This window comes from Anabrus simplex, chromosome 2 (assembly GCF_040414725.1).
Source record: "Anabrus simplex isolate iqAnaSimp1 chromosome 2, ASM4041472v1, whole genome shotgun sequence".
Classification (NCBI taxonomy): domain Eukaryota; kingdom Metazoa; phylum Arthropoda; class Insecta; order Orthoptera; family Tettigoniidae; genus Anabrus; species Anabrus simplex.
This window is the reverse complement of record NC_090266.1, coordinates 216,500,318-216,515,984: the sequence shown is the minus strand read 5'-3', so window position 1 is coordinate 216,515,984 and position 15,667 is coordinate 216,500,318. Positions and strand designations below refer to the sequence as shown.

Here is a 15,667-nt window from a genome sequence, read left to right as displayed (position 1 = left end):
AAGTGTACCAACTGACAGCATTTTGTGTGCGCGTTTGTGGATACAACATTTCACCCCCATCAATGCAGTAATTAAAACTGAGAGTAATTTTCTTATTGATGAAACTCACAAGCTGACTTTTAACTCCGTTTATCATCATACCATTGCCTGCTGTCCATCTCACAACATTGTCAAGGTCTTTTTGCAGTTGCTTACAATCTTGTAACTTATTTATTACTCTACACAGAATAACATAATCTGCAAAAAGCCTTATATCTGATTCCATTTCTTTACTCATATCATTTATAAATATAAGAAAACATAAAGGTCCAATAAACTGCCTTGAGGAATTCCACGCTTAATGATTACAGGATCAGATAAAGCTTTACCTACTCTAATTATCTGAGTTATCTTTTCTAGAAATATAGCCACCCATTCAATCACTGTTTTGTCTAGTCCAATAGCCCCCATTTTTGCCAGTAGTCTCCTATGATCTACTGTATCAAATGCCTTAGATAGGTCAATTATGATACAGTCCATTTGACCTCCTGTATCCAAGATATCTGCTATATCTTGCTGGAATCCTTCAAGCTGAGCTTCAGTGGAATAACCTTTCCTAAACCCGAACTGCCTTCTGTCGAACCAGTTATTAATTTCATAACCATATCTAATGTAATCAGAAAGAATGCTTTCCCAAAGCCTATATGCAATGCATGTCAAACTTACTGGCCTGTAATTTTCAGCTTTATGTCTATCACTCTTTCCTTTACACACAGGCACTACTACAGCAACTCTCCATTCATTTGGTATAGCTCCTCCATGCAAACAATAGTCAAGTAAGTACTTCAGATATGGTACTATATCCCAACCCATTGTCTTTAGTATATCTGCAGAAATCTTATCAATTCCTGCTGCTTTTCTAGTTTTCAGCTTTTGTATCTTATTGTAAATGTCACTGTTATCATGGATAAATTTCAATACTTCGTTAGTATTAGTCACCTCCTCTAACTGGACATTATATTTGTAACCAACACTCTTTACATACTGCTGACTGAATACTTCTGATTCTGAAGTTCCTCACAAACACATTCCCCTTGTTCATTAATGATTCCTGGAATGTCCTTCTTGGAACCTATTTCTGCCTTAAACTACCTATACATACCCTTCCATTTTCCACTAAAATTTGTATGACTGCCAATTATGCTTGCCATCATGTTATCCTTAGCTGACTTCTTTGCTAGATTCAATTTCCTAGTAGTTCCTTCAATTTCTCCTTACTTCTACAGCCATTTCTATTTCTTTCCAACCTGCAACCCCTTCTCAGTCTCTTTACTTCTCTGTCATAATAAGGTGGGTCTTTACCATTCCTTACTAAACTTACATTCACATTCCTCAACAATTGCTTTAAACCCATCCCCACAGTCTGTTTATATTTTTATTTGCCATTTTCAACCGATCATAAGTACTTTTTAAAATCTCCCTCATGCCTGTTTTATCAGCCATATGGTACCATCTAATAATACTACTTTTACAACCTCCTTTCTATCACATTTATTTTTAACCATGACAAAAACAGCTTCGTGATCACTAAAACCATCTACTGACACAAGGCTGGAATAACTGGGCACCTTCAAATACCACTGGACTCAGCTGGTATCAAACCTGCCTACCTGAGATCAGAAGGCCAATACTATTTGAGCTATTCAGCCAAGCACAAATGTCAATAATATAACGGACAATACAAAAAACTGAAACAACAGTTTACTCTAATGGTAGGCCTATATATATCCTACATTGCAGCTCCCTGCTGTAGAAACCAAATTTATTTGTTGAATTTGTGAATTCCAGCCAAGTCATAAGGAGGTTGATGGAAAAAAAACTTTACCATCCTTCAGTTCTGAACCTAAGAACTTACACAGTAGTATTAGAAACTTCAAAAGAATTATTTCAGGAAGAGAATTCAAAACTACCATTTATCAATGAGCTACAGAAAAGAGGACAGGCATACATGAGTCGCACTAGAGGCTTGCTACATGAAACCCTACCCAGCACTTTGGGGTCTTCAAACCTCTCCAAAAGTTAATTCTATTACCAACTTCCAAGCTTTATGTTATACTGAAGTCAATAAATACAATGATTTGAATTCTAGTAAAGACTCAAATGAGTTCTTTGAACAATAGTTATAAAGGACGATGCCACAGAGTATAGTTTCGTTAAATAATACTGAAATAATAATAATAATAATAATAATAATAATAATAATAATAATAATAATAATAATAATAATAATAATGTTATTTGTTTTACGTCCCACTAACTACTCTTTTACGGTTTTCTGAGACGCTGAGGTGCCGGAATTTAGTCCCGCAGGAGTTCTTTTACGTGCCAGTAAATCTACCGACACGAGGCTGACGTATTTGAGCACCTTCAAATACCACCAGACTGAGCCAGGATCGAACCTGCCAAGTTGGGGTCAGAAGGCCAGTGCCTTAACCGTCTGAGCCACTCAGCCCGGCAAAAATAATACTGTGTACTTCTAATGATCTTTCCAGTGTGTATGTCATCCTATTGTTACTCAAAATGTCACATCATAGTATGGGTGAAACATCTGACAGTGTAAAAAGAGGATTGTGGAGGCACATAGTTAATACACAAGAGGCTTGCAGACTGAGTGCTTAAAGGCATAACAGTCTAAAATGAAGTATGTATGTATGTATGTATGTATGTATGTATGTATGTATGTATGTATGTATGTATGTATGTATGTATGTATGTATGTATGTATGTATGTATGTTAGGCACGTGATATCTCTTTGTGCTCATCAATACTCCTGAGACAGCTAAGTGAAGATAGAGTGATGTACAAATAATATTTTCCCAGGAATCAATATCGTATGCTTACATACATATCTTTTCAACAAAATACAACAGACTAATCTACTCAGATATTCAAGACCAAAACAAATGTAAAGAAGTAAATTTCACCACAAATTTTATTCCAAACACAATAGATTTTGCTATTGCCTTCCAGTTTGAAAATAAAACAGAAAATTCATTTTTTAACATATTTTTCTTCATAGTACTCTGTTACAACTATTACAACAATGACAACAACAACAAAAAACAAACTTGAGCAATTACAAACAGGTTTACTATACTAGTTAGAAAATTAATTCAACATGTTAGAGTGATGACCTGCCCATAGTGAGGAGACTTGTGGGTCCCAGTGAAACAGATAGACGAGCTGCAGGTGCTACCATATCATATGGATATCTGTCGAGAGACCAGACTAATGAATGACTCATCGAAAGTGTGGTAGCACTCTATCGGAAGTGAATGATGAACTAATAATGACTTCCTCATCGGTAAAATATTAGGAAGGTAAAATATTCCCCATTTGGGTCTCCAGGTGGGGACTACACAAGAGGGGGAAATCATTAGGAAGATGAATGCCGACATTCTGAGAGTCGGAGCGTGGAATGTTTGAAGTATGAATCGTTGTGGTAGGCTCATGGATAGACTAAAGTTCAATGTAGTTTGTATAAGTGAAGTACGTTTGCAAGAAGAGCAGGATTTTTGGTCAGGCAACCACAGAATTATCAACACAAAATCAAACAGATGAAGTGCAAGAGTTGGTTTAATAATAAACAAGAAAATTGGGCAGTGGGTAAGCAGATGATGAAGAAATTGAAACAATATATGGCCTACTAGTTCAGCAGATGACAAAGAAATTGACACAATATAGGAAGAGATTTAATACAATACTAGCTGAAACCCGTCAAGAAAAGAAAGTCAACAGGGTAAATATTTATTGAAGGATTTCATTATATACAACAATTCTTTTACAATTTTCTTTACGCCACACCGACACAGATACGTTTAAGTGAAGTACGTCTTACGGCGACGATGGGATAGGAAATGGCTAGAAGTGGGAAGAAAGCAACCGTTGCCTGGTGTGAAAATAGGAAACCATGGAAAAACCATCTTCAGGGCTGCCCACATTTGGGTTTGAATCCACTCTCCTGAATACAAGCTGATAGCTATGTGACTCAAACTGCGCAGCAACTTGCTTGGTACATTCCTTGTACAATTACACCAGCCTGCGAAGATATACATTACATTAAAGTGTCCTTATAAAAAAAATACCAGTTGTTTCGTATCACGTACAGATTTGCCACAAGTCCGTCTCTTGTTAATACTAATGGAGCTTCGTTGTTGTAAATGAGGTTTGGATTGGTTGTATGGAATGCAGGTATGGACATATCTGAGAGAAAATGTTGTATGTGCTCTGTTTTGGAGGGGAGTAGGTAATCATACAGGAACACAGGAAGAACAATTAGAACAGTTGCAGTTTGAGCATGTGCAATGTCAGACAAGGTAGTCTGTAGTCTGAGAGGAGAATCTGAGAACATGTGTCACGCCTTTGTCTACAAGTTACAACATGCACTTGAAGTCGATTGAGTGAATAAGAGAGTTAGTTTGTGTTAAAATGGCAAGTGGCAGTGATGTTCGGAGGCGAAAATGTGCAAACAATCTCAACTCTGTTATATATGTGGCCAGTATACAATTAAAGGCCAGAAGCGAAGCCTGTACTTGGCATATTTTAACATGAAGTTAGGTGATCAGGACAAGAATTTCACATCCCATATTGTGTGTAAAACGGGTGTAGAAAACCTACGGCAATGGTACAATGGGTCGTTGCCGTTAGTGCCATTCGGAATCGCAGTGGCTTGGCGGGAACAAAGAAATCATTTCGACGAATGTTATTTTTGTGTATGTAGAGTGTTCAGGTTCAAAAAGAAACACAAAATGCACATTGTGTATCTCTGCCTTCCATCTGCCATAACCCCCGTACCACATGGACCCAATATTCCTGTCCCAAAACCACCAATACAGTTACCAGAGAGTGTGTCTTCGTCATCTTCAAGTGTGGAGGATGGTGATGATACCTTTGTACGAGACGTTGAGGATAAAACTCCACGTCTTTATCATCAGTGTGACTTAAATGATCTGGTGTGTGATCTAGGCATCACTAAAGAAAAGAGAACTTTTAGGATCAAGATTAAAAGAGAGATTTTTTTTTAATTCCTGGGACAAATTCATATTGTTACAGAAATCGGGAGGAAGAATTCCGGCAGTTTTTTGTTCATGATGGCGAACTTGTGTTTTGCTGTGATATCTATGGCTTGATTTGTCATCTTGGAACTATTTAACAAGCAAAGGACTGGCATCTACTTATTGATACCAGTAAAAGGAGTCTCAAAGGTGTTCTTCTGCACAATGAAAATAAACTTGCTTCAGTGCCAGTCGCCCATTCAACATCTCTTCATGAAAACTATCACAATTTATGTATGAACACAGATAGTTAATGTGTTGTGATTTAAAAGTGTGTGGTATCATATTAGAGCAGCAAGGAGGATATACAAAGTTCCCGTGTTTTCTGAGCGAGTGGGACTCTCGAGACAGGGATCATCACTGATTAGTGTATGAGTGGCCCAAGAGGAAACAGTTTATGTCCGGAGAAGAAACATTGTAAATCGTCCACTAATTGATCCTCAAAGTGCGTTACAGCCCCCTTTACATATTAAATTGGGAATCATGAAGCAGTGCGTGAAGAGTCCCTCCTTTTGGTACCTCTGTCAGAAATTTTCAGGACTGTCGGAGGCCAAAATTAAGGAAGGTGTTTTTGACGACCCCCAAATTCAGAAGCTTATGAGGATCCGACATTCAGTACGACTATGAACAAAACACAGCTTCAGGCATGGGAATCATTCAAGGATGTTTGTAGTAAATTCCTGGGTAACGTTAAAGATGTGAATTACCAACAGATTGTAGAAACCATGTTGTAAAAACTTCCAGAAATTGGGTTGCCGCATGAGCTTAAAATTAAATTTTCCTTCACAGTCATCTGGATTATTTTCCTGCAAATTTAGGAGCATTCAGCGAGGAACATGGCAAACGGTTCCATCAGGATCTAAAAGAAATGGAACGAAGGTATCAGGGGTGATGGGACGTCTCCATGATGTTAGATTATTGTTGGTGTCCAGTGTGAGATAACACTACTGAGGAACATGAACGCAAATCAACACAGCGTTCATTCACATCAAAGTGCAGCAAACAATAGTGTTCTTGTAGTGAGATTCATACATTCTAGCAATGAACATGTTATTTTTTGTATATTCGTTGCAATTTGATCATGTCCCATTAAAATTACATATATTCTCTATTATGGTGTTTTCTATCGAAATTACAACAATATGTCAAATTTGGATTTCAAATAGCAAAAACACTGTACCTGATAGGCAAAAACGCTTTACATATTTGAAATCAGCACATCTAAATTAAGGTAAATCACCTCTTCAACCTTTTGCCGGAGATAATTTTTTTTTCGCAGGCTGGTCTTATCTTTTGGCACTATTTACAACTTTAAAATATCGCTCTCCTGACACTGCAACATTTAACTGGCCATAAAACTGGCTGAGGTAAATAAAGACCCTCATGTCCCTTGAGGTTTATTGATCGTGATACAAAATGCCAAATGAATTGGAAATTTATGCCTCTTGAAAGAAAATATTACTTTTTCAGATGTTAATTCGATTTGAGTTATTAGAGCTGTCTGTTCAGCTATATCTCCACAAATTATTTCCAAATCTAAAGAACTTTCATAAATACTTCTTACGATTAGACTGTAATCTGGTTCCGTTTAGGAGCCGTTGGGAACGATTCAGATTTCTCAGGAACATAACAATGGCTCCAATTTTTAGAATAAGAATATGTAGAGGCAAACCATTAATTCCAAGGAATTCAAGAATTATGTAGGTATGAAACTACATAGCTAGCTTTCATCTTCAGTATTCACCTGCTGATGCTAATGTAAGGTTTTGAACTACCCAGGTATAAGCCCAATTACTTTCAAATTAATTTAATTAGGCCTAATTAAGAATGGCAACTTTTGAGAAAATTATGTTCACTTCTGCGAAAGGTGTTTTGCTATAAATTTCCATCACAATATCACCATGTGCTAAAATTTTTACTGGTAGTTCAATAAAATTTGATACATCACCATCTACAGAGGGGTAATCGCCATTACTGATTACTTGCCAAAAAAAATCAGCGAATTCAATTTTTTCTGTTTTTTTTTTTTTTTCACTGACACAGATAGGTCTTATGGCGACAATGGGACAGGAAAGGTCTAGGAATGGGAAGGAAGCAGCTGCGGCCATAATTAAGATACAGCCCCAGCACTTGCCTGGTGTGAAAATGGGAAACCAAGGAAAACCATCTTCAGGGCTGCCGACTGTACGGTTCGAACCCAATATCTCCCGGATGCAAGCTCACGGCTGCGCGCCCCTAACCGCACAGCCAACTCGCCCGGTTTTTTCTGGTTTTGGCTGCAAATTTTTATGTAAGCAGTGTATTCTAAAGAAAGGTCAAGGAGGAGAGAGTTTAATACAATTTAAAATAAATCATTGTTTGGAGATAAGCATGTGGCAAAACATGCAAAACCTTTGCAAAATCTCTCCCAAGAACAATACAATACTCTTCCCACCCGAAGGAATGGAATGTTGTTACCTATGATATCTTTTAGAAGACTATTCACACACATTGATGAACGACTATTTGCCATTTGGGCTTAATCCCATACTGAGCCCTGCTGATCTGATTTAGTCAGCTGCTTTGAAATTTAATTTAAATCCACAGACTGACCTCTTATTTATATTTAGAGGAATTTTGAATGTAATGTGCACTGTTCAACCACTGGGAAGAAAAACATTGCCTATTCCTGACCATGAATGTGAAGCCCTAAGTTGAAGCACTTTTGTATTATAAATTCTAAATGTTTTTCTGAGTGCCTTCTGAACCATTGATGAAAAATGCATTCTTGACATTTGTGTTGTTTTGTTGGGCCATGTCAATTATTTGATTATTAACTGAAAGTTCTTCCTGGTTTGTTGCGAGTACCATGTCGGAGTCTGCAGAAGATCTGGAAAAATTGCTGAATGGTACGGACGGAATTTTGGGGAAGGAGTACAAGATAAAATGAATTAGTCCTAAACAAAAGTAATGGAGTGGAGTAGAATAAAGTAAGGTGATAAAGGAAATGTTAGATTAGGAAATGAAAAGAAGTATACGAATATGGTTACTTGTGTAGTAAAATAACTAATGATGGCAGAAGTAAGGGGTATATAAAATGCAGATTAGCACAAGCAAGGAAGGCCTTTCTTAAGAAATGAAATTTGCTCAGTTCAAACATTCATATAAGAATTAAAAAGATGTTTTTAAAGACATTCATCTGAAAGAGTGTCATTGCAAGGAAATGAAAGACGATAAGTAGTTCAAAAAGAAAGAGAACTTAGAAATGTGGTGTTACAGAAGAATGTTGACTGTGTGATGGGTGGATCAAATTATGAATTAAGATATCGTCGCTGCCGGGACAAAACCTCCTATGTGAAATATTTTAGCTTAGAACTTTGGCTGGTAAGGTTCTGTTATCTAAGGTGCAATACTGTGTGACTATTGTCAAGGCATTCTCACTCTTCATAATGTATGTGCTGCGGGTCAGTATATCTCCAAAAATATTATCACATAGGAGGTTTTGTCCCGGCAACTACGATATACTGAATCGAACTGGTGAGAGGAAATTGATTTAGCTAAATATGATGAGAGAGAGAGAATGATAGGACATACCTCAAAACACCCACGACTTGTGCAGGTAGTTTTTGAGGGAAGTGCAGATGGTAAGAACGGTAGGAGTAGACCAAGGTATGAATATGACAAGCAGATTACAGTAGATGTGGGGTGTAGTAGTTACGTAGAATTGAAAAGGTTAGCACAGGATAGAGTGGTATGAAGAACTGCATCAAACCAACCTACGGACTGCCGATTCAAACAATCAATCTTTAACCACCTGTATTTATCTTTGCTTTCGTTTCTTGCCTTTCTTGCACTTACCTGGCTTTCTCCTTATCCAATACTTCCAACTTTAAAACCAAAGATCTGTCAAGATGCCTGACCTTGTGATGAAGCTGGGACACAGAAACAATCCTGTTGGTTGGTGAGAAGGAATGGATATAGAAGAACTGGGATTGAGGAGGAGAGAGCTTATCCATTTAAAGATGGCAGTGTGTGAAGATGTGGAGATTGTCCTTGTCCTTTTGTGTTTCCATGTTTGTCCTTGTCTCCTATTTCTATTATGTATTTTTTTTCTTGTTCCTATCTTTATATGACTTGAACTGACTAAAAGCATAAGCAATTCAAAGGTATATTTTATGGCTCAATTCTCAAGAGTATTTTAAGAAAAGTGTAAAATGCAAGGATGGAATGAAGTGTAATAACAATAATAATGTTATTTGCTTTACGTCGCTCTAACTACCTCTGAAGATTTTCGGAGATGCCGAGGTGCTGGAATTTAGTCCCGCAGGAGTTCTTTTACGTGCCAGTAAATCTACCGACATGAGGCTGACATATTTGAGCACCTTCAAATACCACCGGAGTGTGCCAGGATCGAACCTGCCAAGTTGGGGTCAGAAGGCCAGCGCATCAACTGTCTGCGCCAGTCAGCCCGGCAGGAATGGAGTGTAACTGAGGCTCTAATGTAATAAGCAATTCTTTAAGACAGGCAGTATTCAGCCTTGAAAATGATAAACATGGATCAAATCTCAGTCCTTTCCCCATTCACAGCCGATCTCTCACTGATATCCATAGATAAAAATAAGTAAAACTAAAACAAAGTCCTAACTCAGAATCTCAAAAGCATTTCACTATTAATGTTTAATGGCCCAAAGCAGATTACAAATGTACCTCTTATTAAAATATTCTGAATAAAGACAATCTCACATTTAAATGTAATATCAAAGCAAAAATAGACTATCCACAGTAATCTACATCATCCTGGAATAAAATACAAAAGAAAACCTTTGAGTTTCAGAAATAAATGTAGGCTTACCTGCTGTTCCTCCGCACTATAAGACCTTATATCATTTGGTAAAACTATAAGCAAAGCTCCAGCTTTTGTCCGAAGTTCACGAAATTGGTCAAGACTGATTTCATCAAGTCGGGTTACCACACAATGTCGAGATGTTCCCCAACCAGCAACAGAACGTGCTTCCAAGTTAACAGAGGAGTGGCGGCAACCTAAACACAATTAATAATGTGTTTTAAAATACTACACAAATGATCAAGAGCACAGCAGCAAGCAAATCTGCATCATTCTGAATTTTCCTAAGTCTAGCTGCTACATCATTCCAATTCACAAGTCAATTTCATCATTTACAGCATACTTTTATTTTTCTTCACAAAAACAACATTTCTGACTTCTGAATCTTTAAGAGTTTATAGGTAAAGAGTAATCACTATGGAGTTATTAATGGTAAAGGAATCTTATTCTTACTTTTCTTTGTAAATGGTAGTAAAAGGTAACCTAAAAATAAGTGTATAGAACAGCCTGTCCAAACACTTTCTTAAAAATGTGTTACAACTTCATAATACTCTAAATCAAGGGAACCTTTTAACACACAATATTTACAGTAAAAAGGCAACAATATTCTGCGAAGTCCAGTATATTTCAATGGAGCTCATTTTATATTATTGCACAATGTCAGAAGATTGTAAAAATCCTTCATAGATACAAGTTCCATTAAGAACACAGGTTTCACTGTATTGAAGTTTTTAAATCCCTATGAGTAGTTTTTGCAACCATATGGGTATTGAGGTGCCTATTCTGTAGAATCTTCAAAGTTGATCTTCATTACAGTTTCGCAAAATATTAAGATCATCTTTTTCCACGCAAGAGACTGATGAACAAAAAAAACCAATCAACTATATCTGTCAACATTTATCTCCCTCTGTGGATTAATATTAGTCTCTGGAACCAAGAAGCACGGGTTCAAACCTGGTGGAGAGAGTGATTACATTTCGCACTTCATGTCATACTATGTCAGCAAACAAAAGATTTTGCACTTCATGTCATACTATGTCAGCAAACAAAAGATCTCTGGTGATACATTTAGTGCTTACCCAACCGAGATTCGGTTACTCTGCCATGTCTGTTACGTCATCAACCTAGAGGCTGGTTGAATCATGAAATAGCACCACCAAAGATTATGAGGTCACAGGTAGAGCCCTGCACGGATGCGGATATCCGTGGAGTTACTGTCCTGGTGGACGCAAACTGTATAGCACTGCAGATAATTTGGCTGATAATTTCTAAATAATGAAGTTTATTGATTTTAACTCAGTTACACTCTTATTTTTGCTTGTGCTTAGGAGACCCTTGATATTGGTGTGGTAGAATGGTGATGTATAGTCTTGAGTCCATAAATCCATAAATCTGACCTAAGCCTAACTGGCTCCTGCCTGTAATTATTGGAAGGAAGGAACAAAGTTTCCAAAAGGGAACTGCTCAATACGTCAGTAGTTGTCACAAGAGGAAATCCGTTATAAACCTGTGACTGGAGGGAATCTGGCGCTAGGTATCAAGCCTGTTGTATTATGTTAACAGATCTATCTGTTTCAATACCTTGGATGTATTATAGTTAAATATTTAAAATATCCGCAGATAACCATTCGCAGATGCGGATGTGGGGTGGATGCGGATAATATTTTGTATATCCGCACCGGGCTCTAGTTATAGGGTAACCGCAAAAACAAATGGCAGTGTCAAAATGAGATGTACTAGGCAAGATCAGGAGCGAGGTAGTTTGCTAATGTTTTCATAACTGTGCCAGAAAAAGTAAATGTAGCACACTGACACTTTGAGCAACACCTTTCGCAACAGTCAGATGCACTAGTCTTGCTCTGAAAGTCATTACTCAGCACCACCCATACATCAGCAGCTTCCATATTGTCACAGCCATGAATGAGACTGGGACTTCAGTGGAAGCTACAGTACACTTTCCTCTGACCTGTGCCATATGACAGATCCAAAAGTACCTGCATCCATAAGGAATGTCAACACTGCCATCTGGTAGAAAGAATGGAATGTCAAATTTGAAATGCAGGCAACCTAAATGAGGGAAAATCAAAATGTATGTACAGGGTACCCAATCATATTATTATTATTATTATTATTAATAATAATAATAATAATAATAATAATATAACATAACGACAAATAATAAGTTGCATACAACTGAGTAAAAATTGAGGAATACTTCAATAAATGTAGAGAAATGCAAAGCCCTCATCATGTAAATTGCAAGTATCTCAAATGCAGCAGTGCTGTCATCACCTATGTAAGCATACCCGGTTTTAATGGCAAAAGGTAGTAAATTCTTCTGGGAAAGTACATTGGATAATACTTATATTACAAAAATTTAAACATTCTCTAATTCGTAGTGTAGGTCATAGTTCATGAACCATGGACAACGGCTAAGTGGTCCTGAGTTGGGATACCAGTTGGTATGGAATCGGAGTGGGCAACTCTGACATGAGTCATGGCCCTCCTTCAGCTCAAGCGGCTGGGACTATACAACATAAAAGTGACCCCTACACCATTAGAAGAAAGTAGCATCCAGCTTCACAGACTTTTTTAAGCAAGTCTCAGATCCATGGGAGTAACGGAGTACCACTTCCATTTGACAGGTGGCAGACTCGGAAACAACGTGGTGAACGAAACGGAATTCAATGGAGAGCTTCCAAAATTAATATGGCCTAAGGAAGAAAGAAAGAGTAGAACTGGCTGAGTCAACAAAGAGGATGCATTTGCAGGTGTTAGGAGTTAAATGATATTCAGGTAAGTGGAGATAACAGGTAAGAAAGAGGAGATTACAAAGTGTTCTTAACGAGTGATAAAAGGTAAAGGGCAGAGTGTGGGGTAGACCTGTTCACCAGGAATACTATTGCACGAAGCAGTTTGTTCATTTATTTTCCTACTGGTTCAAAGTCGCACTAACACACTGAAGGTTTCTGGCAACGAAAGGAAGAGAAAGGGATAAAACTGGAAAGGTAACAGCCGGGACCTTAATGTGTTGTGTGAAAATGGGAAACTATGGACAACCATCTTCATGGCTGTCAATGCTGGGTTTCGAGCCCACTATCTTCCATAAATAAGCTCATAGCTATGCGACCCTAGCCTTGCTGCCAACTCACTCGGTAAGTTTCTGTTAGGCATATAAATGAGCGAATGTCGGGGGTAGATTTAGCAGTTGGAGGAATTAGGACGAAAATTGTCTCAGTCTACTCACCATGTGAGGGTGCAGATAAGGATAAAGTTGACAGGTTTCATGAAGCACTGAAAGACATCATAATCAAGGTCAACAGAAAGGATAGTAATGGACTACTTCAATGCAAGAAATGAAAATAGAACTGGAGGATATGGGAAAATAATGGAAAAACGTGGGGAAGATATGAAAGCTAATAGGAATAGGAAGTATTTACTGGACTACAGTGCAAGTATGGGATTAGCAGTTACATATACATTCTTTATGCATAAGGCTATTTCACTGCTACACATGGGAGGGTAGGGGCACCAAATCAGTAACAGAATCAAAATAGACTTCAAATTTAGGAAACCTGTTAGAGAAAGCGAAATCTATCTGCATATACATAAGGGTAGAAAATCCCCAGGACGAGGAAATTAGAAGTTCATGTAATAAAGAACCTTAGAAAGGGAGGGAAAAAGGAAATGAAGGGTCAGATGAAAAAAGAAAAACAGGTAAGTCAACTTTTTGTTGTAATCGAGTTAGCAGTGATACACTGGGCGTCGGACTAAGCTTTATTCACTTTAATACATTACCAACTTCAATTATTCAAAGCTTATGATTTTGTAACTTTTTGTTTGTTGATCTAATAAAGTTTTGAAGTTAAAATTCTGTTTTTCTGAGTTCTGAAGGAAGTTGACTTACCTGCTTCTTTTTCATCAGTCCCTTTAAAAAATTAGTGTTTTGGGTAAATCAGATTAACACTAGTAGTAGATTCCAAGCAATCACTTAAAAAGTGAAAGGAGTATTTTTAAGATCATCTTAACATACAAAGGTAACCCCAAAAATAAGGTCTCCTATGTTTTTATAAATACATAGACCTGTTTATTTCTACAATGGTTTACATTATTTCACAGCTTGAACATTGATCTATTTTTCTACATAATCACCATTTCGGTCAATTCATTTTTGTAGACGTTGTGACAATTTTTGTATGCCCATGTCATACCAGCTTACCGCCATGCTGTTCAGGAAGTTGTGAGCGGCACTTCGGGAAACCTCAGGAACCAATGTGCAGAGATCATCCAGGATGATCCGCCGATCTTCATGCATGATTTGCTCAACCTTCATGACTGTATCGGCGGAAATGGACGGTCTCCCGCTTCTTTATTCGTTCATCGTGAATTTCAGTCCGACCGGCTACAAACTATCTACACCACTTACGAACATTTTTGACATCCATGCACGACTCACCATACACTTCCGTCAATTGGCGATGGATTTCAATCAGTTCAGTACCTTTTGCATTCGAAGACTGAATAACTGCGCACACTTCGCACTTGGCGGTACCATCCAACGGGAGCTTGATTCTCAACGGCTGCCAAGCCAAGACTGAGTGCCTCAGTGCGGCGTGCGCATGTTTATGTGTGAGCGTGGGAAACACTCTTCACAATATTGTGACCAACAGCCACATGAAGAGTTCTGTACTTATAAAAAAATAGGAGACCTTATTTTTTAGATTACCCTCGTAAAAGGAAATCTTTCCGTTGCAGAATTTCCCCTCCCCCACCTATTCTTAGCTGCCAGAACTGAGGCAGGAAGACTGGCTTCAGTCCAAATGCGGTTGTTGAGGGTGATAGACGATCAGCAGCTTGAACTAGTACAGAAAATTTTCTAAAAGTTACTAAATTGACAGTGGAGGATGATAATCATTATTTGCCCTTACTTGTTCATAACATCACCAATTCACAATCATAGACAAGTTTATGCAACGTAAACAATATTGTACATATATGCTCATGATTTAAGGCAATCTGATAGAATATGAGGATGCTCTTGTAGCAAAAAACATGTCATTCTTTAAAAGCGTGTATTTTTTGACAGGTATGTTATGGTGTTAAAATTATTCTTTTCAACAGACTGAAAACCTTTGAAGTTAGATTAACTAATCGATACTGAAAACTACGGCTTCCTTCTTAACAAATTCTTCAGCCAGTCTTTCTGTAGACATCGTGAGCAACCTATCTAATGGGGAGGATACAATGGTGTTGGTAAAATTATGCCTGATGAAGTGGAAAGGATGGTTACCAAACTCCACTGTCAAAGTAGCAGAAATAAATTAGACCCAAAATGGTGAAATAGAGTAGGAAGGCAGGGATGAAATAACTTCACAGGATAACAAGCTAGCATGGAATGTTAGTAACGTACCTCCTAATTAGACGAAAGCAATAAATGCATCTATCTACAAGGAAGGGAACAGGAAGAATTGCAACAACTATTGAGATATTTCACTGATCAGGATACCAGGCAAGGTGTTCACAGGAATTTTGGAAGGGAGGGTGCAATCAATGGTTGAGAATAAATTGGATGAAAACCAGTGTGGTTTCAGACCACAGAGAGGCTGTCAGGATAAGATTTTCAGTTTGCATCAGGTAACTGAAAAATGCTATGAGAAGTATAAACAGTTATGCTCATGTTTCGTAGATCTAGATGAGGCATATGACAGAGTACCAAGGGGAAAGATGTTAGCTGTACTGAGGATCCTGGTA

General features: G+C 37.8%; 1 protein-coding gene across 1 annotated transcript in view; it reads right to left on the bottom strand.

Moving 5' to 3' along the window:
* Positions 1–15,667, bottom strand: part of LOC136864014 (BOS complex subunit ncln) — a 260,068-nt gene that overhangs the window by 200,274 nt on the left and 44,127 nt on the right. The window contains exon 2 of the mRNA XM_067140513.2: positions 9,926–10,113. Within this exon, the coding sequence (XP_066996614.2) occupies positions 9,926–10,113 (188 nt within the window). The remainder of the gene's footprint in view (positions 1–9,925; positions 10,114–15,667) is intronic.